Source organism: Balaenoptera musculus, chromosome 21, assembly GCF_009873245.2.
Source record: "Balaenoptera musculus isolate JJ_BM4_2016_0621 chromosome 21, mBalMus1.pri.v3, whole genome shotgun sequence".
NCBI lineage: Eukaryota > Metazoa > Chordata > Mammalia > Artiodactyla > Balaenopteridae > Balaenoptera > Balaenoptera musculus.
The window spans coordinates 24347043-24373098 of NC_045805.1; the positions used below are offsets into that span (position 1 = coordinate 24347043).

At 39.8% G+C, this 26056-nt stretch overlaps 1 protein-coding gene and 1 non-coding gene across 3 annotated transcripts; one reads left to right on the forward strand and one right to left on the reverse strand.

Annotated features, from left to right (window-relative positions):
* The first annotated feature begins 1594 nt into the window (after window positions 1–1594).
* Window positions 1595–25936, forward strand: UBXN8 (UBX domain protein 8). Of its 2 annotated transcripts, none has more exons than XM_036839038.1 (8): window positions 1595–2017; window positions 4900–5022; window positions 6952–7025; window positions 14372–14494; window positions 16353–16487; window positions 17944–17985; window positions 24232–24306; window positions 25274–25936. In XM_036839038.1, the coding sequence occupies exons 1-8, from the start codon at window positions 1930–1932 to the stop codon at window positions 25439–25441; spliced, it is 828 nt and encodes a 275-aa protein (XP_036694933.1). In that variant the 5' UTR covers window positions 1595–1929; the 3' UTR covers window positions 25442–25936. The 2 variants fall into 2 exon arrangements, with proteins under 2 accessions (XP_036694933.1, XP_036694934.1); XM_036839039.1 differs by having other exon boundaries at window positions 1596–2017; window positions 6955–7025; window positions 25274–25854.
* On the reverse strand, window positions 21431–21537 carry LOC118888093. The gene has a single exon (XR_005018239.1). It is a non-coding gene; the product is annotated as a U6 spliceosomal RNA (small nuclear RNA).
* Window positions 25937–26056: the final 120 nt, after the last annotated feature.

The following is a 26056-nucleotide window of genomic DNA, read 5'->3' on the forward strand; positions in this document are numbered from 1 at the left end:
TGAATAGGTTATTTTGGTGGTCTTGGGGAGGGGGGTAAAAGTAGATAAATGCAGTGAAGAGACTTCACAATCAACAAAGTTTGGGAAACGTGTAAGACCCCATGCAAATCTGGAGTACGTGGGAGCCGCCACATTTTTGTCCTGACAGAGGTTCATTGGTGTCAACAGATTATACTAGGAATATAGAAAGAGGAAGAAAAATACCTAAAGGAGAAAATCATACCAAAATGAAGATGTTTAAGAGGTGAAGAACTTCCTTTCTTTCCTGTCTTCATGTAGACGAGAACCTCTGAATGAGTCAATATAGTTAATTATTTAATTGGTATGTCATGTTAGAATTTGTATTACTTCACCTCGACTGATTTTGAGATTGTGCCCTCATATCTTGCAACTTCACTTCCAGGATAAAGTTCTTAGCCTACACACAAAGCCAAGCCCTCTCTGGTCCTAGCTTCAAACTACCTTAATGCACCTCCACTCAAACTTGGAACTGCAATATTTTAAACTGCTGCTTGTTCCTCTGCATTCACAGTTTCCTAAATTTGCAATCCCATTCTTCCTTTTGACCCCTTCCCCAATTCCTAAACTTTACAGCACAATTTGGGCACGGTTTCCTTCAGGAAAGCATTCAAGCCCTCGCTGGGGATAGGGTTCCACAGACCCCTGTGCGCATCCTAATCACAACACTCAGGCACCGTATATATCTGTTTACAGGGCTCTTTCCCACTAAACTGACTTTCTGAGCTTCTTGAGGACAAATTCAGTAACTTACACATATTTGAGTCTCCATGAGTCCTTCTGTACCAAATTGTGGGGCTCAATAAATGTTAGCTGAAGTAAATTGAAGGGTGGGAAAATTGATGGCTAGGTCAGAAAATGAATTTTCAAGCAAGAAATCTTGCAAATTGCGACGATCTCCGTAGCTTAATTGCGTTGCAGGTTGGCAGAAGCACCAGAGGTGAATCATGGGATGGCAATGAGGTAATAGAACTGTAAGGCTGAGTTAAGTCATTAACAGTAACACCTGCTGGCAAAACTGACGAGGAGCGGAGCAAGGGGTAGTGGGTCTCCAGGATTAGGTGCCGGGCGCCACTTCTGAGCCATCTTCCCTCAGGTACTAGAGACCGTGAAAGGGGCCGGGGATCGTTACGGTGATAAAGAAGGTGCTTCAGCAGAGAGTGGTGCTCAGTTGTCTGACCCAAAAGCCCACAATCACCCACTACGGACACAAGGCCCAGGGGCCAGGCTGCCCCCGACAGCGTCAACACCCAGTACCCTTTCTCTTAGGTTCATTTTACTTTTTTTTTGTGGCTGCGTTGGGTCTTTGAGGGGCCACTCTTCGTTGCGGTGCGCGGGCTTCTCATTGCGGTGGCTTCTCTTGTTGCATAGCATGCGCTCTAGGCTCGCGGGCTTCAGTAGTTGTGGCTCGCGGGCTCTAGAGCGCAGGCTCAGTAGTTGTGGCTCACGGGCTTAGTTGCTCCGCGGCATGTGGGATCCTCCCGGACCAGGGCTCGAACCCCTGTCCCCTGCTTTGGCAGGCGGATTCTCAACCGCTGTGCCCCCAGGGAAGCCCCTCATTTTACTCTTGAGCTCTTTCTCAGTCTCCAGAGTCCCACGGCCAAAGGCGCAGGTGCAGCCAGCCTCACTGGAGCCCACGTTTTGCTTGCATAGAACTTGGTTAGACGGACGCCAGCAAGGCCGGCTCCCCTGGACATCACGTGACGTGAGGAGGTGACCTGCATTTGTTCTAAGGCTAGAGATTATGAGTTCAAAAACCTGGTCTTATCTCAGTCCGACCAACGACCTGGCTTTAGGGTCCAGCTGTCTCCCCAAATTCCTCCCTTAGACAGGGTTCCTCCACTCCACCTTCCAAGGGAGGAACAACCGGAAGGGGCGAGCCTTCCGCCCGGAAGCGGGGCGCCCGCCACTATGGCTTCTCGTGGCGTGGTTGGCGTTTTCCTCCTTGCTGCTCTCCCGCTCTTGTGTTTGGAGCTCCGGCGTGGGATCCCAGATCTGGGTAAGTGTTGGCTTTTCCCTCTTGGTGCTCATACCCAGGTGACGGTCCCGTGAACATTGCGTAGAATTTCCGTTTCCCAGCCGCGTCCCCTCTAGGCAGCTTTGACTACGATTCCCAGGCCGCACCGCGTCTGCCTCCCTTTTCCGGCGCGGGTCCTTGGGGGCAGCGAGACTTCCGCCGCCTTGGGGAGGCCGACTCACCTTGGCGCAAAAAATCTCTCCAGGTCTGGTGGTTTTGCGTGAAAGGGGACTGAGGCAGAAAGCAGAGGAACAAGCATATACACGACTTTCAAATTGTGTTGAGTGCTCAAGAGGAAATAAACAGGTTGATGTGATGTAGGCCTACTGAGGATTTTAAGCAGAGATTTAAATGATAGGAACCACCCCTTTGAAAAGCCGGGAGAAAACATTCCAGACAAAGGAATTGTGATGTGTTGGAGGAAAAGGAGGAAGAAAATTGAGGCTGGATCAAGGAGACTAAGAGGGAGATTGGCTCAAGATAGAAACATTCACTGAGCACGTACTGTAAACCAAAGTCTAAGTGTTTATTCATTATCTCATCTAATCCGCTTTACAATCATAGAGGGTGGGTACTATTATAATCCCTTTTTTACAGTTGAGGAAACTGAGATATAGGGAGGTTAAGGGACTTACCTAAGGTTTTAAAACAGGTCACTGGGTTCTGTGTGGAGAATGTTTAGCAAGGAAACTGCAGTGGAAGCAGTGAGGCATCTTAGGCTTCTGAGGTAGGGAAGTCGTGATGATTGTTTGATGGTTGGCCTGACTAGGATAACAGAGGAGGTGAAATGTGCACAGATTTGGGATATTAGCCAACTAGGATTTGTTGATGGATTAATGATTAGGGTGAGAGAAAGGAGATTCAAGGATGGCTCCTACATGTGGAGTTGAACAATCGCAAGTCGTTGGTGGTGCCAGTGATAAAGGAAAAACTGAAAGGAAACTGGTGGACCAGTGGAGAATCAGTTCATTTTTGGACATATTATTGATCAGTTTACATATCTGTTTCCTTCCTGAAACTCAGTCCTAAAATTAGAGACCGTGATGAAACCGAGCTTTGTATATTTCCTCTCTTTCTCCCCACCCCCAAGAAGTCAGGTACCCAGAATGGTGCTTGAAATAAGAAAAATAAAATGCTTTTTAAAAAATCTACAGAGATTCTCCAGAAGTCTCAAGCAGTTTTGGAATCTAATAAGACCTTTATCCAAATGATATACAGAAATGTTAAACTCACACTTATTCCAGAATTTACCTGCTCCCTCACTTTAAAGAATTCACCCTTACTCTGCTCATCTGGAATCTTCTACTTTTGCACTAATATTTGAGTCACTAGTCAATGAGAAGGTGTTTACTCAGGGTTGCAGAAGGAGATCTGTTCACATGATCAGCTCTGACCACAGGGGAATATACTTCCTGAGAGCAGAGACCCCTCCTTCCCCTCCTCCCCTCCTCCTCCTCCTGTTGAATTACCAAAGGGAGGAGGAGTGTTCATTCACCTGGGCTATATTTTTGGACATGTATTGAAAAATGGTCCCTGTCTTTTTCTACTCTGTAAAACCCTTCATTGCTGATACATATTTACTTGTACTTAAGCTAAATACTTTAATGCTGGTTCCTCACGTTTGTTATCCTTTGAAGTGCCCTGCATATAGACTCTTGAGAATAGGTATAAACAAAGCAAAACAAAATACCTCAACTTAATTTCAAAAATTTCTAATTGAGAGGTGCACACATTAATCTAGTTCTTTTATATTCCCATATGACATTTGAAACTGCTTGCTTGCTAGAACAAAAAACAATATATGGAACATAAATCCCATAACACAACGGTTTCTCTAAATACCAATATTCTAGGTGTCAAATTACTTTTGAAATGACCACAGTTACCCGAGATTTAATTATGTGTCATATTGAGCAATACCTGAATCAGTAGTAATGCTGGCAAAGGTCGGAAGGGCTGTAATGCAAAAGAAAAAAAAAATAAAACTTCGCTAAACAACTTTAAACTGCTTTTTTTTTTTAAAAAAAAGGATGATATATATATATATATATATCTGTTTTCAGTTAAAAATTAAGTCTGTATGTATAACTCTTTCTTTAATTTTCACTTAATTGACTAACTGCCAGCCCCCATCACATTGGTAAGATGGTTCCTCTGTACGTCTGCCTGGTAACTTTTGAGAATTATAAAACAAAACTAAAAATTCCTGGAGGTAGAAACCATTTTTTATCCTACTTTATATCTACACTCCCTCACCATTCGGCAAGTTGTATTACACAAAATAGGTACTTGTTACATTTCTGCTGATTAATTTTCATCTTGGTTCTTAAGGTAATACAAAACCAAGTTTTTTACTTTTTTTCTAGGCAAACATGTATCTAGTAATTTTATTTACATATGATAGAATAAATATTGAGAAATAGAGAAGTACAGAGTTGTATAATTTAACTGTCAGAAATAAGAATTTGCTGTTTCAGTGAGAGTGACTATTTTTAAATAGAACTAGAATTTGATAAGGTGATACCATCACGATTTAATTCCCAATTATGTGGATAATTTTCTTCCCTTCTCTGGGAATTTATGCATTATTGATAGTCTTATATTTATAATGTAGCCAATCACTCGAATTCTACTTATATTCCTGAGACATAAGATGTTCTAGAATCATTTTCTGAAAACTTGCTCTGGTAATGACAGTCATGAATTTTGGCACCCAAAGGAGACTATATGAAAAATCTTAAGACAGTTGCATACCTTAACTTTTACTGTACTTTTCTAGTACAAATGATCTTCTAATGTGTTAATACCTAGTATCAAGAAAAATGTTTTGAATTTTAATTGTATTTTTTTTTAACCTTTATAAGGAATCAAAGATCTAATTTTGCTGTGTGGCCGGATTTTCTTACTGCTTACTCTCCTTACATTAATTATTTCTGTGACCACCTCATGGGTTAACTCGTTTAAATCTTCCCAAGTTTATCTGAAAGGTAAGTTTATTGTTTATGCTATCCTTTTATACTTTTCTACCGAAATTTCTTTCCTTTATTTATTCTAGAACTTTGCACAATAAGAGTCATTTTACCATTAATTTGTGCTGTGTAATTTCAAGGTAATCATTACAACTTTAGTTACAATTTTGGATAGGCTATAAATCCCAATACTTTTATGAGATATTATACTTTTTTCTTGTATATACATTTGAAACTATAGCATTTCTGCACGTTCGCTAATTTTAAATTGTCTATGTGTTTGTGCAGCTTAACTGCTGTTTGGTACGTACAGCTTGTAAACTGTTCTACAAATGGTAAATATATCTATCGTTAAGATTAAGAGTTAAGGGGCTTCCCTGGTGGCGCAGTTGTTGAGAATCTGCCTGCCAATGCAGGGGACACGGGTTCGAGCCCTGGTCTGGGAGGATCCCACATGCCGCGGAGCAGCTGGGCCCGTGAGCCACAGCTGCTGAGCCTGAGCGTCTGGAGCCTGTGCTCCGCAACGGGAGGGGCCGCAATAGTGAGAGGCCCGCGCACCGCGATGAAGAGTGGCCCCCGCTCGCCGCAACTGGAGAAAGCCCTCACACAGAAACGAAGACCCAACACAGCCAAAAATAAAAATAAATAAATAAATAAATAAATAATACATTTTAAAAAAAATTAAAAAAAAAAAAAAGATTAAGAGTTAAAGATAATTTATTTTTCATTCCATTCTGGCAGTTTTTATTTACACACTTATATCGTATGTATAGTTAAGTGCTCTTAATTTTAGGAAACCATGCTTGTTCTTATTTTTGTTTTGTTTTTGTGGTAAGTAAAAGTTTGTGTTAGAAGCCTTTTAAAACAATATTGTAGTGACTTCCCTGGTGGCGCAGTGGTTAAGAATCTGCCTGCCAATGCAGGGGACACGGGTTCGAGCCTTGGTCCGGGAAGATCCCACATTCTGTGGAGCAACTAAGCCCATGTGCCGCAACTACTGAGCCTGCGCTCTAGAGCCTGTGAGCCACAACTACTGAGCCCGTGCTCTAGAGCCCGCGCACCGCAACAAAGAGTAGCCCCCACTCACTGCAGCTAGAGAAAGCCCACATGCAGCAACAAAGACCCAACACAGCCAAAAATAAGTAAGTAAATAAATTTATTAAAAAAGCAAAACAAAACAAAAAACAATATTGTAGTTAACCTCAGAACAGATGAATCCTGAAACTAATGTCTACATTCTTATATCCTATTAGAAAGAAGCTTGCCAATAGTGAATTTGGTGCGTTATGTTCTGTTTTACTGTTTATTTATTTATTTAAATTTTATTTATTTGTTTATTTATGGTTGCATTGGGTCTTTGTTGCTGCATGTGGGCTTTCTCTAGTTGCGGTGAGCAGGGCTACTCTTTGTTGTGGTGTGCAGGCTTCTCATTGTGGTGGCTTCTCTTGTTGCAGAGCCCAGGCTCTAGATGCTCGGGCTTTGGTAGTTGTGGCTCACGGGCTCTGTAGAGCGCAGGCTAAGTAGTTGTGGCACACGGGATTAGTTGCTCCACAGCATGTGGGATCTTCCCGGCCCAGGGCTCGAACCCGTGTTCCCTGGATTGGCAGGTGGATTCTTAACCACTGTGCCACCAGGGAAGCCCCATAATTATTCTTGAAGTCTCCTCACCAAAACTGTAACACACAATATTAATACACGTCAGAGAATTTTAGTTTCAGAATAGACCTTTTCTTACAGATTGACATTTCTTACAGAAAGAAATCTCTTGCAGATTTCCTTGTTTCAACTGTCTGCATGTATCTCATTTTCATTATTTGAAAAATACAGTCTGTTTTTTGAAGGCTTTTCTCTCCCAAAATGTGAAGATCTACAGAAGATTTTCAGAGAAAATAACATTCAACGTACTGATACTTGGGAATTAAAAAGTACTTATATGTTTTGATGTCTTAGAAGAAGAAGAGAAGAATGAGAAAAGGCAAAAACTTGTGAGGAAAAAACAGCAAGAGGCACAGGGTGAAAAGGTAAAGCATACGTTTTGGAGAGTATATAAAGAATACAAAAATGTCTGGGGCATTTTAAATTTAGGTCTGTTGCTTTATGTGTTTGTGTTCAGATTTTTTTATTATTGAGGTCAAATTCTCATGACATGACCATCTTAAAGTGTATAATTCAGTGACATTTAGAATATTCACAATGTTGTGCAACCACTACCCCTGTCTAGTTCCAAAACGTTTTCTTCACTGCAAAAGAAAACCCCATACCCACTAAACAGTTATTTCCCCATTCCCCACTCCTCCCATCCTCTGGCAACCAACAATCTATTTTCTGTTTGTATGGATTTATCTATTCTGAATATTTCATACAAGTGGAATCATATAACATGTGACCTTTTGTGTCTGACTTCTTTCACTTGCATAATGTGTTCTGGGGTTCATCCATATAGCATATATCAGTACTTCTTTCCTTTTTATGGCTGAGTCATATTCCACTGTATGGACGGATCAGAATTTGTTTATCCATTCACCGATAGACATTTAGGTTGTTTTCACCTTTTGGCTATTGTGAATCGTGCTGCTGTGAATATTTTTGTGCAAGTATTTGAATACCTGTTTTCAATTCTTTGGGGTATATACATAGAAATGGGATTGCTAGGTCATATGGTAATTCTATATTTTAACTTTTTGAGGAATTGCTGAACTATTTTCCACACTGGCTATACCATTTTGTATGCCCACCAGCAGTTTCTGAGTGTCCCAATTTCTCTGCATCCTCACCAACATTTATTATTTCCACCCTTCACCCCCCCAATACTCATCATAATGCATACAAAGTGGTATCACATTGTTGTTTTGATTTGCATTTCCCTAATGACTAATGATGTTGAAATCCTTTTCAAGTGCTTGTTGGACATTTGTATATCTTCTCTGGAGAAATGTCTGTTTAAGTTCTTTGCCTGTTTTTAAATTGGGTTGTTTGTCTTTCTGTTGTTAAATTATAGGAGTTCTTTATATATTCTGGATACCAAACTTTTTTTTTTTTTTAATTTATTAATTTATTTATTTTTTGCCTGTGTTGGGTCTTCGTTTCTGTGCGAGGGCTTTCTCCAGTTGCGGTGAGTGGGGGCCACTCTTCATCGCGGTGCACGGGCCTCTCACTGTTGCAGCCTCTCCCGTTGCGGAGCAGAGGCTCCAGACGCGCAGGCTCAGCAGTTGTGGCTCACGGGCCTAGTTGCTCCGCGGCATGTGGGATCTTCCCAGACCAGGGCTCGAATCCGTGTCCCCTGCATTGGCAGGCAGATTCTTAACGACTGCACCACCAGGGAAGCCCCTGGATACTAAACTCTTATCAGATATCTGATTTGTGAGTATTATCTCCCATTCTGTGGATTGCTTTTCACTTTTTTGTTATTTTCCTTTGATGCACAAAAATGATTTTAGTTTTGATGAAGTCTAGTTATCTATTATTTTTTTGTTGCTCATGCTTTTGGTGTCATATCTAAGAATCCATTGCCAAATCCAAAGTCATGAAAATTTACCCCTATATTTTCTTGCAAGAGTGTATAGTTTTAGTTTTTATATTTAGGTTATTAACCTACTTTGAGTTAGCTTTTGTGTATGGTGTGAGATGGGAGTCCAATTTCATTCTTTTTCACGTGGATATCTAGTTGTCCCAACAGCATTTGTTAAAGAAACTATTCTTTCCCCATTGAATGGTCTTGGCACTCTTGTTGAAAATCAATTGGCCATAGATATATGGATTTATTTCTGGGCCCTCACTTCTATTCCATTGCTTTATATATATATATCTATCCTTGTGCCAGTACCATACTATTTTAATTACTGTAGTTTTTTAGTAAGTTTTGAAATCAGGAAGTGTGAGTCATCCCACTTTGTTTTTCTTTTTCAATATTGTTTTGGCTGTTGAGGCCCCTTGCAATTCCATATGAATTTGAGGATTGGCCTTTCCATTTCTGCAAAAAAGGGCTTTGGAATTTTGAGAAGGATTGCACTTAAATCTGGAGATTTCTTTGGGTAGTACTGACATCTTAATGATATCAAGTCTTCTTTGCTGCGAGGAGTATTGGCATCTTAATATGAATTCTTGCAATCCATAACCATGCAATGTCTTTCCATTTATTTCTGTCTTTAATTTTTTCCAACAATGTTTTGTAGTTTTCAGTGTACATAGCTTTCACCTTCTTGGCTAAATTTATTCCTAAGTATTTTATTCTTTTGGTTGCTATTATAAATGCAATTGGTTTCTTAATTTTCTTTTTTGAATTTTCATTACTAGTGTATAGAAACACAAATGATTTTTGTCTGTTGATCTTGTGTGCAGCAATTTTACTTATTTTTTATTAGCGCTAGTGGTTTTTGTGTGTAGATTCTTTGGGATTTTTAATGTATAAGATCGTATCATTTGAGAATAGGGATAGTTTTACTTCCTCATTTCCAAAAGTGATGTCATTTATTTCTTTTTCTTGCCTTATCACTCTGGCTAAAAGTTTTTTTTTTTGGAGTTAAGGCAGCATTTTATTTATTTATTTATTTATTTTTGGCTGTGTTGGGTCTTTGTTTCTGTGCGAGGGGTTTCTCCAGTTGCGGCAAGCGGGGCCACTCTTCATCGCGGTGCGCAGGCCTTTCACTGTCACGGCCTCTCTTGTTGCGGGGCACAGGCTCCAGACGCGCAGGCTCAGTAGTTGTGGCTCACGGGCCCAGTTGCTCCGCGGCATGTGGGATCCTCCCAGACCAGGGCGCGAACCCGCGTCCCCTGCATTGGCAGGCAGACTCTCAACCACTGCGCCACCAGGGAAGCCCACTCTGGCTAAAACTTTAAACAGTGTTGAATAGTAGTGATGAAAGTAGGCATCCTTGTCTTATTCCTGATCTTAGAAAACTTTTAATCTTTCACTATTGAGTATGATGTTAGCTATGGATTTTTTCCTAGATGCTTGTTATGTTGAGCAAGTTCCCTTCTATTCCTTGTTTCTAAATAGTTTTATCATGAAAGAGTGTTGAATTTTGTCAAACGCTTTTTCTTCATCAATTCAGGTGATCATGTGGTTTTTCCCCCCTTTGTTTTATTAATATGTATTACATTAATTTTCTTATGTTGAACTATCTTGCATTTTTGAGATAATTCACACTTGGCATTGGTATATACTCCTTTCTATAAGCTGTTGGATCAGTTTGCTAGTTGTTTTTTTTAGTATTTGTTTATTTATTTATTTATTTATGGCTGTGTTGGGTCTTCGTTTCTGTGCAAGGGCTTTCTCTAGTTACGGCAAGTGGGGGCCACTCTTCATCGCGGTGCACGGGCCTCTCACTATCGCGGCCTCTCGTTGTGGAGCACAGGCTCCAGACGCGCAGGCTCAGTAATTGCGGCTCACGGGCCCAGTCGCTCCGCGGCATGTGGGATCTTCCCAGACCAGGGCTCGAACCCGTGTCCCCTGCATTGGCAGGCAGATTCTCAACCACTGCGCCACCAGGGAAGCCCAGTTTGCTAGTATTTTGTTTAGGATTTTTACATCTCTATTCATAAGGGATATTGGTCTTTAATTTTCTTGTAGTGTCTTTGCCTTGCTTTGGTATCAGGATAATGTTGACCTCATGGAATGAGTTAGGAACTGTTCTCGCCTCGTCTCTTTTTTGGAAGAGTTTGAAAAGGATTGGTGCTAATTCTTCTTTAAAGGTTTTATAGAATTTAGTGGTGAAACCATCTGGTCCTGGACTTTTCTTTGTTGGGAGGTTTTTAACTACTGACAAAGTCTTATGTTAGGTCTGTTGAGATTTCCTATTTCATATTGAGTCAGTTTAGGTAATTGTGTGTTTCTCAGAATTTGTCCATTTCATCTTGGTTATCTAATTTGATGACATACAATTGTACATCTTTATAATCCTTTTTATTGCTGTAAGGTTGGTAGTAATTTCCCCACATTCATTTCTGATTTTAGTTGTCTTAGTCAAGTTAAAGTTTTGTGAAATTTGTTGATCATTTTAAAGAAACAATTTTTGGTTTCATTGGTTCTGTTGTTTTTCTATTCTATTCTCTGTTTATCTCTTCCTTATTATTTGCTGCTGTGTGCTAGCTTTGGGTTTAATTTGTTCTTTTTCAAGATTTTTAGGGTGTAAAGTTAATGATATGATATCTTTTCTTCTTCTTTAATTAGATATTTACAGCTGTAACTTTATCTCTGAGCACCGCTTTTGCTACATCCCATCCAAGTTTGGTTTTGCTAGCTACGAATTGCATTTACCATGGATGATTATCTAACAGTTATTTTCGTGACCTTGAAATGTCAGGTAGCATTTGTGCAGTTGCCAGATTGATGATTGACCTTTGTAAAAGGGGAGACTCATTGTGGACTTTTACCTAAATATTAAAAACATAAACCCTTTACAAAGGCCTAGGTACAAAGGCATTACAATTTTGACATCTACCACTTGTTTTTCTGGTGAGCAAATTATTCCTTTTTTAAGTAAACAAGTGAAGGCTGAAAACAGATCCCAAGAATAAAAGCCTATGTATTTGTTAGGGGGTGGGAGGAGTTACTGTTCAATACATTTGTAACTACCCTGATCTGAATTCAGTAGCAAGGAAAGTGTCCTTGCGAGATCTTTTGTAAGAAGTTCTCTTGTAAATATTTGAGCTTCTAATGTTTAATGTTATTTCCTGTGGAAGTTACTATTCATTTTTAAAGACTTGCATGCCAGATGGATTGGTTAACTATAATTCCATCTATATGCCAATTATATACTAATTGGCATCTGTAATTCCTGACGGTTTGAAAAAAAAAAAAAAAGTTGGGATTCTTCTGTTTGGCAAAAGTCTAAAAACTTTAACCCTCTGTCTCCTCTCTTTGGGCAAAGGAAAACTAATAAATCAGTATCTCACAGTGTATCTATGTGCATGGTGAAGTGCCCAGCCTGGGCAGACATGTGCCTGGTGATGCATAACATCTTTGAGTCTTTGGATTCTAAAAAGGTGATTTTTCTCCTCAGACACATGATTGATAGTTTGATTTGGTATAGAATTACAGGTTGAAAATCATTAGAATTCTGAAGTATTGCACCATTATCCTCAAAATTCCAGTGTGGTTTTTCAGGTTCCCTTTTTCTGTTTGTTAGTTCTAGTCTCCATTTTTCGCGTCGGAGGCTTTCCTTAATCATCTGGTAATTCTTAGCCCTGTCCTTCCAGTTTAAGAATGATACATTAAAAGCTAACTGATGGGGCTTCCCTTGTGGCGCAGTGGTTGAGAGTCTGCCTGCCAGTGCAGGGGACACGGGTTCGAGCCCTGGTCTGGGAAGATCCCACATGCTGCGGAGTGGCTAGGCGTGTGCGCCACAGCTACTGAGCCTGCGCGTCTGGAGCCTGTGCTCCGCAACAAGAGAGGCCGCGATAGTGAGAAGCCCTGCGCACTGCAATGAAGAGTGGCCCCCGCTCGCCGCAACTAGAGGAAGCCCTCACACAGAAACGAAGACCCAATACAGCCATAAATAAATAAATAAATAAATAATAATTAAAGGTGCTAATAATTTTAAAAAAAAAAGGCTAACTGATGGTGTATTTGTAAAATTTCATGAAGCTTTGTGTTTTACTTCAAAGAAAAAGGAAAATCAAGCTAATTGGAATTTCTGCGTATGGGAGCAAAAGCTTGATGGGTTGTCTGCTGATGTAGGGTAGACACCGATTTAACTGTAGGGATACTGAGGAGTAAGTTAGCTTTGTCAGTATCTCCGTGTTTCTCTTTTGCAATTCACCTCCACCTCCTCTAGACAATGCATCTCCATTCTCCCAGGTGCTGGGGGGGTTAAGGCCTGGCTGCCAGCAATCTGAGTCAAGTTGGGAAGGGCTGGGAAGTGTCACCTTCCAGTGGGTGCATTTTCATGTACTCTTTCTGTTTTAGTTTGCATTCCTGCCCTCCACTAGGCCTGGATCTGTGACTCAGCAGCCTCTCTGGTTCATATTCCCAGAGCATAAACCTTCATGCCTGGATGTGTGGTAGAGTAGTGGGTCTGGGGGTCCAATAACTCTTTTATAATTTTCCCCCCTTTTCTCTAAGAAACTCAGATGCAAGGAATTGGAATAGTCCTAATCCTTGGTTCAGTACAAACTCATTGTGAGACAGGCTGGGACCTGGGACCCTTTACTGCAGTGCTTGCACCTGGACAAAGCAACAGACTACAAAGAAACTATAAGGGACTAAAAATAACTGCATGCCTGTGCAGTTGGGACAAATTATGAACAATAAGATACAAAAAGGCACAAATCCAGCTGCCTCTCCTGAGGTACCAGGAGCAGAAACAGGGTACTGCCCATGATCCCTGCGCACTCACCACCAAGGGGGTGGGCAGGCCACCTAAGCACCCCTCCAGCCCTCCCCTCACCCTATTTAAGGGACCAGCTCACCCCCCCGCCCCAGGGAGTGAGCAAGGGAACCTGTTGTTCCCGCTCCCAGGTGCTGCAGCATGAATCCCAATAAAGCGTTGCCTGAATTTCTCATCTGGCTTCTTACCAACTTGTGTTGATTAGAGTCCCCGAACTCAGGTTGGTAACACTTGGCTGATGCATGGTTTCCTCCGGCACCCCCAGTATTAGCTCACCCTGTGTCCCCGCCAGGGAACCTGGTGTCTCTCTTCCTGAGCTGTTCCAGTCTGTGGCGTGCACGGCTGGCTTCCTGTTGCTGTCGTCCTTTGCAAGCACCTAGGTTGCAGTTTTCTCACTCAGATCAGTTATCATTCCTCTATCTGTCCTTACATATAGTGGTTTGGGGGTTACAGTGTTTCTCTGTTTTTCATTGGTGATGGAATTAGTGTTTCTGTTTCTTGTTCCCTTGGTTGTTTTGGAGTGATTTTTCAAGAGGCAGGGGAGGCAGAAATAATTTCACTCTGTCATCTTAAAACCAGAATCTCCATGTCTTTTGAGTCTAAAAATATTTTCTACTTTACCATGATCGGGCAACATTTAAGTAATGCTCTTCCAAACCAGTTCATGCCTTAGGCATCATGCCTTGAACAAACTGCTTTGGGTTTAAGTTCCTGGAAGTCAAAGGCCTTGTCCTCTGCATCTTTGTATTCCACCCCCTCGTTAAGTTTTTTGTTGCATTGAAAACACATTAAAGGATATATAGGTAGACTGCCATACAAGCAGAAGTATAGAACATTTGTTTTTATTTGCATTAAGCACAAATGCAAATTTTTAGAGAGTGATGCAGAAGTGGAGGATGTTGCTTTTTTGGCAAAATTGAATTAGTGTGAAAACACCCTTTCTTACTTGATTCTTATTTACAACATTATAGACAATGTAAATAAAATCTTAGGAATGTTATTGTATAGTAACACCACCTAATTTATGTTTTTTGAAACAGGCCAGCAGATACATAGAGAATGTTCTAAAACCACACCAGGAAATGAAATTGAAAAAGCTGGAAGAACGCTTTTATCGTATGACGGGTGAAACCTGGAAGTTAAGCAATGGTCATAAACTTGGGGTTAGAAAATATTATATTTTGAATTCTGCTATTGCTTATGTTTCCTTTAGCATATACTGATTTTTAAAAAATTGCAAATGATTGGTCCAGTCTTTTTTAGGAGTCTTTATTTATAATGATTGTATATCAGTTTTTATTTAGCATATTAGTATGTCACATGTGTTTAAGTGGTTTTTGATGTCTAAAGAGTATATAACTTAGATCCTCAAAAAGCTCTAACATAAGGCAGTCTTTGAGAAAACTGTTGACCAAATCACATCTTTTATTTGAGGGAATTCAGATCTCTAAGGTATTATAAGCTCTCATAATATTCATCATGTTTGGCTTTGTTTTTTTTAAAGCCAAATTGACCTTTGACTCTTTTTTCCTTTGGCATTGAGTATGAATTTCGTCATTTGCTAGTGGATGTTTACAATGTTAAGTTTTCTTACAGAGAAAAAAAGGATATTCATAAAGGAATTCAATTTTAGAACTGGCCGCAGACTTTTTGTGTAAGATCCTTTCTGTCCCAAAGACATTTTTGTTTTTTTTTTGTTTTATTTTGTTTTGCTTTCTGTTTATATTGCGCCTTTCACCATTTTGTAAAGAAAATGATCCAGTAGAGGTAAACAGGATTCTGACAGTGAAGCAGAGTGTTTGTATTCATTTCATAATGGTAAATATGTCATAAAACAATTAAGGGTGGGTAATAAAATTAATGTGAAACATGGCAACATAAAATGCAACTACTCTATGTAGTGACTTCACTTCTGAGTTGCATTTGTCTTCTGTTAGTTTTGTATGTTAGACATTGACAGCCTGACCTTAGCCTGCCACGTTTTCTTTCTGAAATGGTCATGGTGTGAATTAGTCATTCTGCCCCTTGCTTTTAGGCTATGTCTCCATGGTACTACTAGTATATATTTTAACCTAATTAGTGGAGACAAAAGAAAGTCAGGGAGAGAGTAGACTGTTGGTGTTATGACCTGAGACTCTAGGAAGGAAAGTGTACCCATTGCTGACCCAGCCCCTAGTTTGCAGTGAGGCGGCTTAAGTTTGGCCACTTAATTGTTCAGTATCAGGATCTCTTGACTCCCATTCCCCATGCTCCTTCCAACAAATTCTCTTAGGATAAAGGAATGGGGAAAACAGCCTACCAAAATGGTGCCCAGTTTTAGTTTGATAAAGAGAACTTTTCCAAGGTCAGTACATATAGAAGAAAGGCATTATTGAACTAATAAGTATATATTTGAGACTTTGACATTTAAGTGAATTATCTTGCTAAGGAAAAGGTTTTAATAGATGATATTAATAAAAAGTAATCTTTAAGATTTCTGGAATAAAATCCTATCCCTCCTAAAGTGATTAATTCAAATGGAAGATCAAAGTTTGAATTTGAGAGCTAAAATATATTTATATATAACAAGATACTAGGGCCACACGCAGCTATGGAAGTATTGCCTGGTCCCATGCATAGACCTGTGTTTTTACACACATGTTCTATTTTCACAGCCTTTCTAAGGCACAATCTCTTGCACTGCTTTGCTTCCTTTACTGCAGGGAGGAAAGGATATCATTCAGGTTTTCTTCTTTCTTCTTACTGAAAAGCTTAGGGGTCAATTAAAATGGAATGGCCCCTCTCAGCCTTGTACTATCAGAGGGAGCCCCAGAGCTGCATCAGGGTAGTTTCTATGAGACGTTAGTTAAGTTCCATGTTTTTTTGGTCTAAGGAGATAATGCTTTAAATTTCTGGGTCTAATAATGACTTAATTATATTTTTTTTTACTGAAATGGCCATCAGGGTAAAAGAAATAACCATTGTAAATAGAATAAAGTCGATAGAGAGCATCTCTTTAGAACTTGTCTTGTTTTTGACCAGGGTGATGAAGATTTGGTGCTTGAAAGTGAGAGTCAAACATCTTCTGAAACAGCAAACAGAGAAGCAGCAAAGAGACGGAACTTGCCTAAGCCTGTAACCAAATCACCACCCGCTGAACAGCCCACGCAGAAGGAGGTTCATTACTTAATGTCTGCTCACTGAGCTGTATCCGTGTGCAGTAAGAATATCGTTCTGTGGGTGAAAGTGTTATACTGAGGGAAGGTTAGGACTGGCTTTTAATCCAGATGGTGTCTTCATCTGGATTCATTAAGCTTCAGCTTCATTAAGAATCACTTTTCCCATTTAATATTAATATTAATGATCTGAGCCAAACTTCAGAAGGAATCTAGGAAGATAAATGGTGATAAATTTAGAGAATAGTTCTTTTTGAGGAAGTGATTCAATTATGTAGAAATGAAAACTACTGTGTTTACTAAGGGAACTATTCCTGTGGGTAGCTAAGACACTATGAAGCCATATTTGGTGGGTGGCTAATATTATTAGCCTGAGTGTGTCACTGTTCTCAGCGGCCCTTCTAGGGAATGCGCTAGCAACTGTCCACTTTGGAATGATGCCCAGGTTTATCATTCCTTCTTTTCTTCCAAATCTTTAATCCCTAAGTTGACCATGATTTGGAGCTGGTTAAGGTTGAAATAAGTCTGTTTTTATTGAGTCTTAGGGAAAGCTAGTAGGCTATCCAGTCCCTAAAAGTAGTTTCTAACATACTGCTTTTCAGTCAGAGGTTTCCTGGTCCCTTCATGGAGCTTGAGAGTAAGAATCAGATCATTGAACTGCGTCTAACATTTAGTCCATAGGACTAATAAAAATTTCAAGATTCTTTGCTTTTTGTTAATAGCACAGATTATCTCATGCTGATGGTAACCTTTGGTTGACTGTCACATACGCTTTTTATACCAAAGAAAAACAAATGGTTTATTTAATAAATGCAGTTAATGTTTGTTAGACAAAATGTTATAAAACATGGCATCTATGGTATTAAAAAATAAAAAGCATCCCTGGAGGTGAAATTGTTCATAACAAGTGTTTTAATGAGAGAAAATGGTCTGTACATCTGTTTTTTTAATAGATTAATATAACAGAAATAGGGAAACGTGAGTAAATCATGAAAGCAACCAAAGTGAATGGTGGTTATCCAGTCCCCTAGAAGATGCTGGTGAAGAAAAATAAATATGCACTCATCTTACTGTGTATATGTATGAACCAAAATAATTTGGGGGTCTTATTGAACTTAATTAATATTTACCCTCTGTTTCTGTAAGTAGTACATTTTTGTATAATGTCTTGGAACATCATAAACACGGAGTTCTTTAAATGTGTATAGATTGGTAGCTATCATCTCAAATCCTGTTTTTATGATCTACTGTTAGCACAAAGTTGCTTACCCAAAAATGTTTATTAAGTGAGTCTCGTTCTCACTGTAAATGTTTTATAAATATATATTAAAAGAAAATATTTCATTAAGGATAGATATGTCCAAACACTGTATCGAAAGGAACTCTTCATGTTGAGATTATTTTTTTCTTCTTCAAACTGTTTACATTCCTGTTACTAAATACTTATTTTTCTTTAGGTTCTTGATTTACCTGAAGAACCTCCTGAAATAGCTGAAGAAGTAAGCTTATTTTTTTTTCTTTGAAAATTAAATATATTTTCTGTTTTCTTTAGTATCAAGTAAGTACATTTTATCTAAATTTGGGCTTAGATGGGAATTCCCTGGTGGTCCAGTGGTTAAGACTCGGCACTTTCACCGCTGGGGCCTGGGTTTGATCCCTGGTCGGGGAACTAAGTTCCCACAAGCCGTGAGGCGTGGCCAATAAATAAATAAATTTGGGTTTAGAAAGGAAAGACAGCATAGTGTTTATGTGATTGCACTATGCTTAGATCTTGTTTTGAATATGGGGTAATATCAAACTCCTCATCGCGAGTCCTATTTTGGAACCCTGCTCTCTGCCGAGCTTGTGTTTTAAAGCCCTCCCACTTCATCAGGCAGAGATAGGATACTTGGGCTTTTCCAAAACTTTAAGGTCAGCAAACGAGTTACCTATTAAAATAGAATCAAAATAGGCAGATGACTTCAAATTGTAGTTTTCCCCTTAAAAAAGAGAAAATGAAGAATGCAGCTACTTTGTAGGTGTTAGAATTGAAGGCTGGTTTGCTGTTTGCACGGCGGGGTTGGAGCCCCCCCTCTGCATTGAGCTGCCCTCTGCCCAACTTTGTCATAATCTATGCTGCCTTCCTGCGGTTGCCCAGCTCAGTTTCAGACAGTCTCTACTGTACGGGAACGCGTGTCTTTAAAAGCACGAAGTGGCTTAGGCAAAGGAGAGCCGGATGGTTTTCCATTTCCTGAGGCTCAGCAACTGTTACACTCCCTGAAAACCATTTTTGAGGCAGCCATGAAAGCCGTAGGAGGGTCTCTTTTTTGTCAACACATTTGCAACATTTAAGTTTAGTATTTTGGATGTCTGAGGAAAATCTGAAAGTCATACAGAAATAGAGACAATGAAGTGTCAATCAATCCCCAGGAGAATCACATTCCCCGGGAGAAACTCAATTTAAGGAAAAACCAAACGTCTAATTCCTCCCTGTTACACCCATCAAATCCATACCCATGACATGTTTGCCCTGAGCCTCCTGCACCCTCACCTCTCCTTAAGCTCTGGGTTGGTATCCATAACAACCACTTACAATACAGGAGTGATTAAGTACGGCTCAGATTGACAGGGAACACCTTTTAAGAAGTTACTGGGGCTTTAAAGCACGTGATGTTACTCCTACAGGACAGCAGTCTGTCACCAAAGGTGATGATAGACATCAGGTTGTCAGTGAATCCTTTGAAATTGTACCTTTTTGTGATTATAGGTAGAAGGACAGTGTTCTTCTTCAGAATCTCAGGTCTGTGCCCCTAAAAAGGTCAAGAGACCTCCACCCAGAGGCACTTGATGTTGCTGTCCTCTTTATAAGAGTCATTCGTAGTCATTCCACTTTGTTTCTTTTCTACCCTTTTCTCATACCGGGTAGATGACATTTTGTGCTACACTTAGTAAAGTGTATGTCAGAGTAATGGAATTTTAGAGCTGGAATGAACCTAAATGAGATCTCATCCCGTCTCCTCACTTGAAGCTGAAGCCATAGGCAGGAGTTTCCGAGGTCCCTGCTGGGAGAGCCCTGGCCCTCTGGCTATGCCGGAACTTTCCCTTTATTTTCGCTACTAGCAGTACTATCCCTATTTTCTTCTCCCTGCTCCTATTTGCTTTTCCTCTGGCTCTGCTCTGATTTTTGGTCCTCTTTGCTCTTTGTTTTGGTTAATAAAGTCAACAAAATTAAGGTAAATAATTGTTACCTGAAAATCACATGTTAAATGTTTGCACCGTATATATATATAGTATATATATAGTTAAATGCACTATATATATATAGTATTAATGAGGTACAAGCAACTTTATATTATGTAATGAAACTTTATGAAGAGTGCTGCTAATATATAGTTGATACTGGTTGATACTTTTACAGTGTATTCTATTCTACACTAATCAAGAAAAGCAAATAAGTATTGGAAGATTTTGATTCTATTAGACTCATCATTGGGCAAGGCATTTTCCACCTGTGCAGTTGCTACTGCTCACAGATTTCTAAGAATTCAAAGCATAAATTCCTAATTCCCGCTAACCATTCACCAGCCATTCGTTTTACCTCCTTGGATGATTCTCAGTGTCCCGGTCCCTCTTTCAATAACGCTCCTGTTCTCATTGACCTTGTTATCCTACTCTTGATCTAATGACCTGTTTCTGGGCAGTTAGCCTGGTCCCTCTGGACATCTCTGCCTGGCTTTTCCCCTCCCTTGTGGTTGACTGCTTCACAATAGTGAAAGTAGACCTTAAGTGTGGGGTGTCATCATCATCATCAGAGTTAAAAACAAGAAAAAGAAAGCATTCTAGTGTGGGGAGTGTGCCTTTCTAACCCACCCTTCACCCTATCACCCTAAAGAAGTGTTTTCAAAGTTAAAAAGGCACACCTGGAGTAGGCAATGTGTGCTTTGCCACAGTTACCCAAGATTTTAGGATGTTTGTAAGTCATGTAGTCATATTGTTTCTGGCTTTCTGCAAAGTACTATTCTGTATTTGGCCAACTTTGCAGCTTTGCTCTGGTATCATAATCATGATATATCATCATATGTAAAGCTTGCCCTGTCATAACTAATATATTTTAATCCTCAAGCCACACAACTATTTCATGAGTCCATATGTAAAAGAATAATTTCACTTTTAGGAATACTGGAGGTTAAAACTTTCAGGAAATTCTCTATTTCCTTATTAAAGTTAGGCCCATTAAATGTGTGGTGTCACCCACAGAATAGAGGGACTTTTTAAAATTTCTATTGGAGTATAGTTGATTTACAATGTTGTGTTAGTTTCAGGTGTACAGCAAAGTGAATCAGTTATACATATATCTACTCTTTTTTTAGATTCTTTTCCCATATAGGCCATTGAGGAACATCTTTTTTTTTTTTAATATATGAATTTTATTTTTTTATACAGCAGGTTCTTATTAGTCATCCATTTTATACACATCAGTGTATACATGTCAATCCCAATCTCCCGATTCATCCCACCACCATCCCCACCCCCCCACCACTTTCCCCCCGTGGTGTCCATACGTTTGTTCTCTACATCTGTGTCTCTATTTCTGCTTTGCAAACCGGTTCATCTGTACCATTTTTCTAGATTTCACATATAAGTGATATTATATGATATTTATTTTTCTCTTGCTGACTTACTTCACTCCGTATGACAGTCTCTAGGTGCATCCATGTTCCTGCAAGTGACCCAATTTCCTTCCTTTTTATGGCTAAGTAATACTCCATTGTATATATGTACCACATCTTCTTTATCCATTCATCTGTCGATGGGCATTTAGGTTGCTTCCATGACCTGGCTATTGTAAATAGTGCTGCAGTGAACATTGTGGTACATGACTCTTTTTGAATTATGGTTTTCTGTGGGTGTATGCCCAGTAGTGGGATTGCTGGGTCATATGGTAATTCTATTTTTAGTTTTTTTAAAAATGTGGAACACTTCATGAATTTGCGTGTCATCCTTGCGCAGGGGCCATGCTTATCTTCTCTGTGTTGTTCCAATTTTAGTATATGTGCTGCCGAAGCAAGCACTATTTTTAGTTTTTTAAGGAACCTCCATACTGTTCTCCGTAGTGGCTGTGAGGGACATCTTTATAATTCTCTGTTGCTCGGGAAGGGACTAACGTTCATTTTAAAGGTTATCAGAACAGAATGAAGTTTTCACTCTGTGTGTGTGTGTGTGTGTGTGTGTGTGTGTGTGTTTCTGTATATGTAGTAGCTGTGGCTCTATAATAATGAGCCATATGAGAAAATTCCTGTTATAATGGAAGCCTGCTTGGACTTAGGAGCAGACTAATAGATGAGTGAACTAATGGCTAATGTGGATTTCTGTTAAGGGAGTGGGGAATCTGAAACATAATGCAATTCTTAAGCATTATACCCTGATTTTTTAAGTGCCTGTTATGTATTTCGTATTACAACTATCCATAGAGTTCTAAAATAATACAGTAAGATTTTTTTAAATGAGAGGAAGAACTCATGGTAGTCTAGAATTCACAATAGAATAGTCCCCATATGTTACTCTTCTACTTTTAAATTGAAAAGACAATAAGTGTAGAATTTAAGATAATTTGAAAATAGTTTTGCAAATCATCATATTGTTACCATAATACCATAGCAACTATTTTCATTATTGTATGCTATCTTATTTCATTCTAAGGGGAACTAAATTTTAATTATTGCTGCTACTTTTCATTTAGATTTCATATAATAATCTGTGTTTGGGACAGTGATTTACTTTCCAATTTGCACTGTGTCCCAGGCCTTTTACCCATTCATAGGTCAGTCCACTAGACTGTCAGTAATCTTAGGAGAAATTGTATACCCACCTTTCACAGTAATTGTAATAACAGAACATAGCTGGGTTTCAAACAATGATAGTTCATTTCTCTTAAGTATTTAATCATAATAGAAAATGTTAACTCACTGTATTTTTTTAAAATTAATTAATTATTGGCTGCGTTGGGTCTTCGTTGCTGCGCGCGGGCTTTCTCTAGTTGCGGTGAGCGGGGCTACTCTTCGTCGCGGTGCACGGGCTTCTCATTGTGGTGGCTTCTCTTGTTGCGGAGCACGGGCTCTAGGTGCGCAGACTCAGTAGTTGTGGCTCACAGGCTCTAGAGCACAGGCTCAGTAGTTGTGGCTCACAGGCTTAGTTGCTCCGCGGCATGTGGGATCTTCCTGAACCAGGGCTCGAACCCATGTCCCCTGCATTGGCAGGAGGATTCTTAACCACTGCATCACCAGGGAAGTCCTGACTCACTGTATTTTAACCTTAGTTTTTCTTAAAGCATTTGGCTTTAAGTATCCTATCAGATCATTAAAGTTTGAACAAAACCTCACTGTAAAAGTTAAGTTTTATTGTTTCTAAAAATAAGCAAAATTGGCTTTTAATCAGTGATTGTTAGTTTGTGATTTCTTTGTTTTATTTTAAAATTTTCTTTAGTAGAAGTAGTAACAGAGCTAAAGATTGCACTGATTTGGGTATGAATCAAACACCTTACCTACTTGAATAGAAATATTTTCTAACATGGCTTTCCTGAAGGGTGGTGGGTGCTGCTATAAAACCACCATTTCTGCAAACTGTGCTGCCAACAGAACTCCCAGGACAGTTGGGATAATGTTGACCATAGTAAAGGGTTTCCTAACGGTAAATAACGAACATCAGAATTAATAACTAAATCGTCATCTTTTCTTGTTTTTAAGCTGAAGTGTAGTTGATTTACAGTGTTGTGTTAGTTTCTGGTGTACAGGAAAGTCACTCAGTTATACATATATACGCATATTCTTTTTCATATTTTCCATTATGGTTTATCACAGGATATTGAATAGAGTTCCCTGTGCTATACAGTACGACCTTGTTTATCTCTTTTATATAGAGTAGTTTGTATCTGCTAATCCCAAACTCCTAATTTATCCCTCCCCATACCCGCTTTCCCTTTTGGTAACCATAAAGTTTGTTTTCTATGTCTGTGAGTCTGTTTCTGTTTCATAAGTTCATTTGTATCATATTTAGATTCCACATACAAGCGATATCATATGGTATTTGTCTTTCTCACTCCACTTAGTGTGATAATCTCTCGGTCCCTCCCACTCTTTTCTTCTTAGCGTGTCCTTTAATATACTAGCACGTTGCAAGCTCTTTTTAGCTGTTTAACTCTTTTATCAGAGGAAAGATGGTGGGGAAACTCAACATGTAAAACGGACAAAGCTGCTCCCAGGAGGGGGGTCTCCTGCAGCCCCAGCAACCAGGACCAGCTCCAGGCTTGTCTCTCATTTGCGCGCATGATGTAGGCATGGAGCACAGCCTACAGTCATGGAGTGAAAAGGGTAGCTTTTTGTTTCCTTCCAGTCTAGTGTTTGTCTTGTCTGCAGACTCTGAGGTGGCCCTGGATCTTCTTGGTTTGGTGGGTCACTTTCAGAGCCCAGCTGCAGTCTCGATATTGTCTGGCAGACAGAAGCCTTGCATCTCGGTGTCCTCTCTGGAAGGCTCTGTCACTGGTCTCCTCAATCAGTGGGAAGATGTTTTTCAGGTCCAAAAGAATTATTTCTGTGTTTAGGGTGAATTTTATCTGGACCTTCATTTTTGTGTACAACTCTCAGAGCTAAATTCCTACAAAACTCCACATGAGCTCTTAGAACTGTGTACAGGTGTTTCGTAGGAGTAGTGGTTTTGGAATTGCATAGAGCAGTGGTTGGAATTCTCACTTGAACATTTTTATTCCTCAGGTCGTGACCGTTGCTCTTCGATGTCGAAGTGGGCGTGTCCTGAGGAGAAGGTTTTTTAAGTCTTGCAGTTCACAGGTGAGGAGAATCATATTTGGAGAAATATTTGTGTTGAATTTGGCAATAGTTTATTCCCATGCAGGGAGGAGGTGTTATCTGTTGTCTGTACTCCCATCAGGTGAGGGTAAATGGGATTTTTTTTCTTTATAAATTTATTTTTTGGTTGTGTTGGGTCTTCATTGCTCTGCGTGGGCTTTCTCTAGTTGCGGCGAGCAGGGGCTACTCTTTGTTGCGGTGCACGGGCTTCTCATTGCGGTGGCTTCTCTTGTTGTGGAGCATGGGCCCTAGAGCGCACAGGCTTCCGTAGTTGTGGTGTGTGGGCTCAGTAGTTGTGGCTCGTGGGCTCTAGAGCGCAGGCTCGGTAGTTGTGGCACATGGGCTTAGTTGCTCCGTGGCATGTGGGATCTTACCAGACCAGGGCATTGTTTTTAGCCAATAATAAGTGGAAATTTGGACAATTACTAAGGGAATCTTCATGAAAGGAAATGTGATACATTTATAGGGATGGCCCATTGAATATTGGGTTATCAAAAGGCAGAGTCTCTGGGACGTGGACATGTCTGTTGTGACGGTTCCTGGGTGATTTCGATGTGGACTGTTGGCTTAGATTATAATCTAATGACTTTTTTCCCAAATACTAACCTTTTGTTCTTAACCTTTTTATTGGATAACCTTTCCATTCCCTTTGGTTGGGGCTTTCCTAATTGTTAAACGCTTCTGCTGTCTGTAGGTGCCAGTAGCCCCTAGGCCTTCTCTGAAACAACAGGTGTTAAAGGTCATTCACATCTCAAAATTCATGGCATGCTCTTTTCCTTTAAAAAGTTCCTTAAACTTTCCTCTTGAAAGTTCCTTTGAAAGGTATGAAAGTTCTGTTTCATGACTCCTAGGGGCATGATTTAACAATGAAAGAATCGTAAAATATTATGGTGATCTAGAGGGACACAATTTTGTACAGTATTTGATAACTAAGCTTTTTATCTTTTAGGTCTTGTTTGACTGGATGATGAAAATTGGGTACCACACATCCCTATACAGCCTTTCCACTTCCTTTCCCAGAAGGACTCTGGAAGTGGAGAGAGGCTGGTCACTGCAGGACGTAGGAATAACTGTGGATACTGTACTCAACGTGGAAGAGAAAGAACAGAGCAGCTAGTTGAGGAATGCGAACTACCTGTTCTACATTAAATCAGTTATGCCATGACCTTACAGGACAATAAAGGATTCACATTAAAATCATGCCATACCTTGATTGCACTCAAGGCAGTAAACACTTTAATGTTGATCTCCATGGAAATATATGGACATAAAGGATTAGAAAAGGATTGCTCTCCGCATATAATAGTTTTTGGAGTGTGCCATCTTGCAGTGTACCAAATGAGAACGAGATAGAAATTTATACAGTAAGGTGCTCAATAATTTGTATTTTTGCTAGCTGATGCCATTTATCAGTTTCTGCCTCTTCAATCTGTTTTGCCACATTGAACATTTCACAGTTCAGCCAAGCTCTTTAAAGTCTTATCAGCAGGAATGTTTTTTCTGCTGTAATTCTAGAAATTAAACTTCGAAGACGTGTCAAAGCTCTTTTAAGGCTTTAAAGTTCTTTTTTTTTTTTAAATTTATTTATTTTTGGCTGCGTTGGGTCTTCGTTGCTGTGCATGGGCCCTCTCTAGCTGCGGCGAGCGGGGTCCACTCTTTGTTGCGGTGCATGGGCTTCTCATTGCAGTGGCCTCTCTCGTTGCAGAGCACGGGCTCTAGGCACGCGGGCTGC

Excerpts from the sequence above, each read along its gene's own strand:
- UBXN8 (XM_036839038.1), top strand. The coding sequence starts at position 1,930 with ATGGCTTCTCGTGGCGTGGTTGGCGTTTTCCTCCTTGCTGCTCTCCCG. Across the intron at positions 7,026-14,371 it reads AAGAGGCACAGGGTGAAAAG|GCCAGCAGATACATAGAGAA; the intron begins GTAAAGCATACG and ends TTTTTGAAACAG. Across the intron at positions 24,307-25,273 it reads TTAAGTCTTGCAGTTCACAG|GTCTTGTTTGACTGGATGAT; the intron begins GTGAGGAGAATC and ends TTTATCTTTTAG.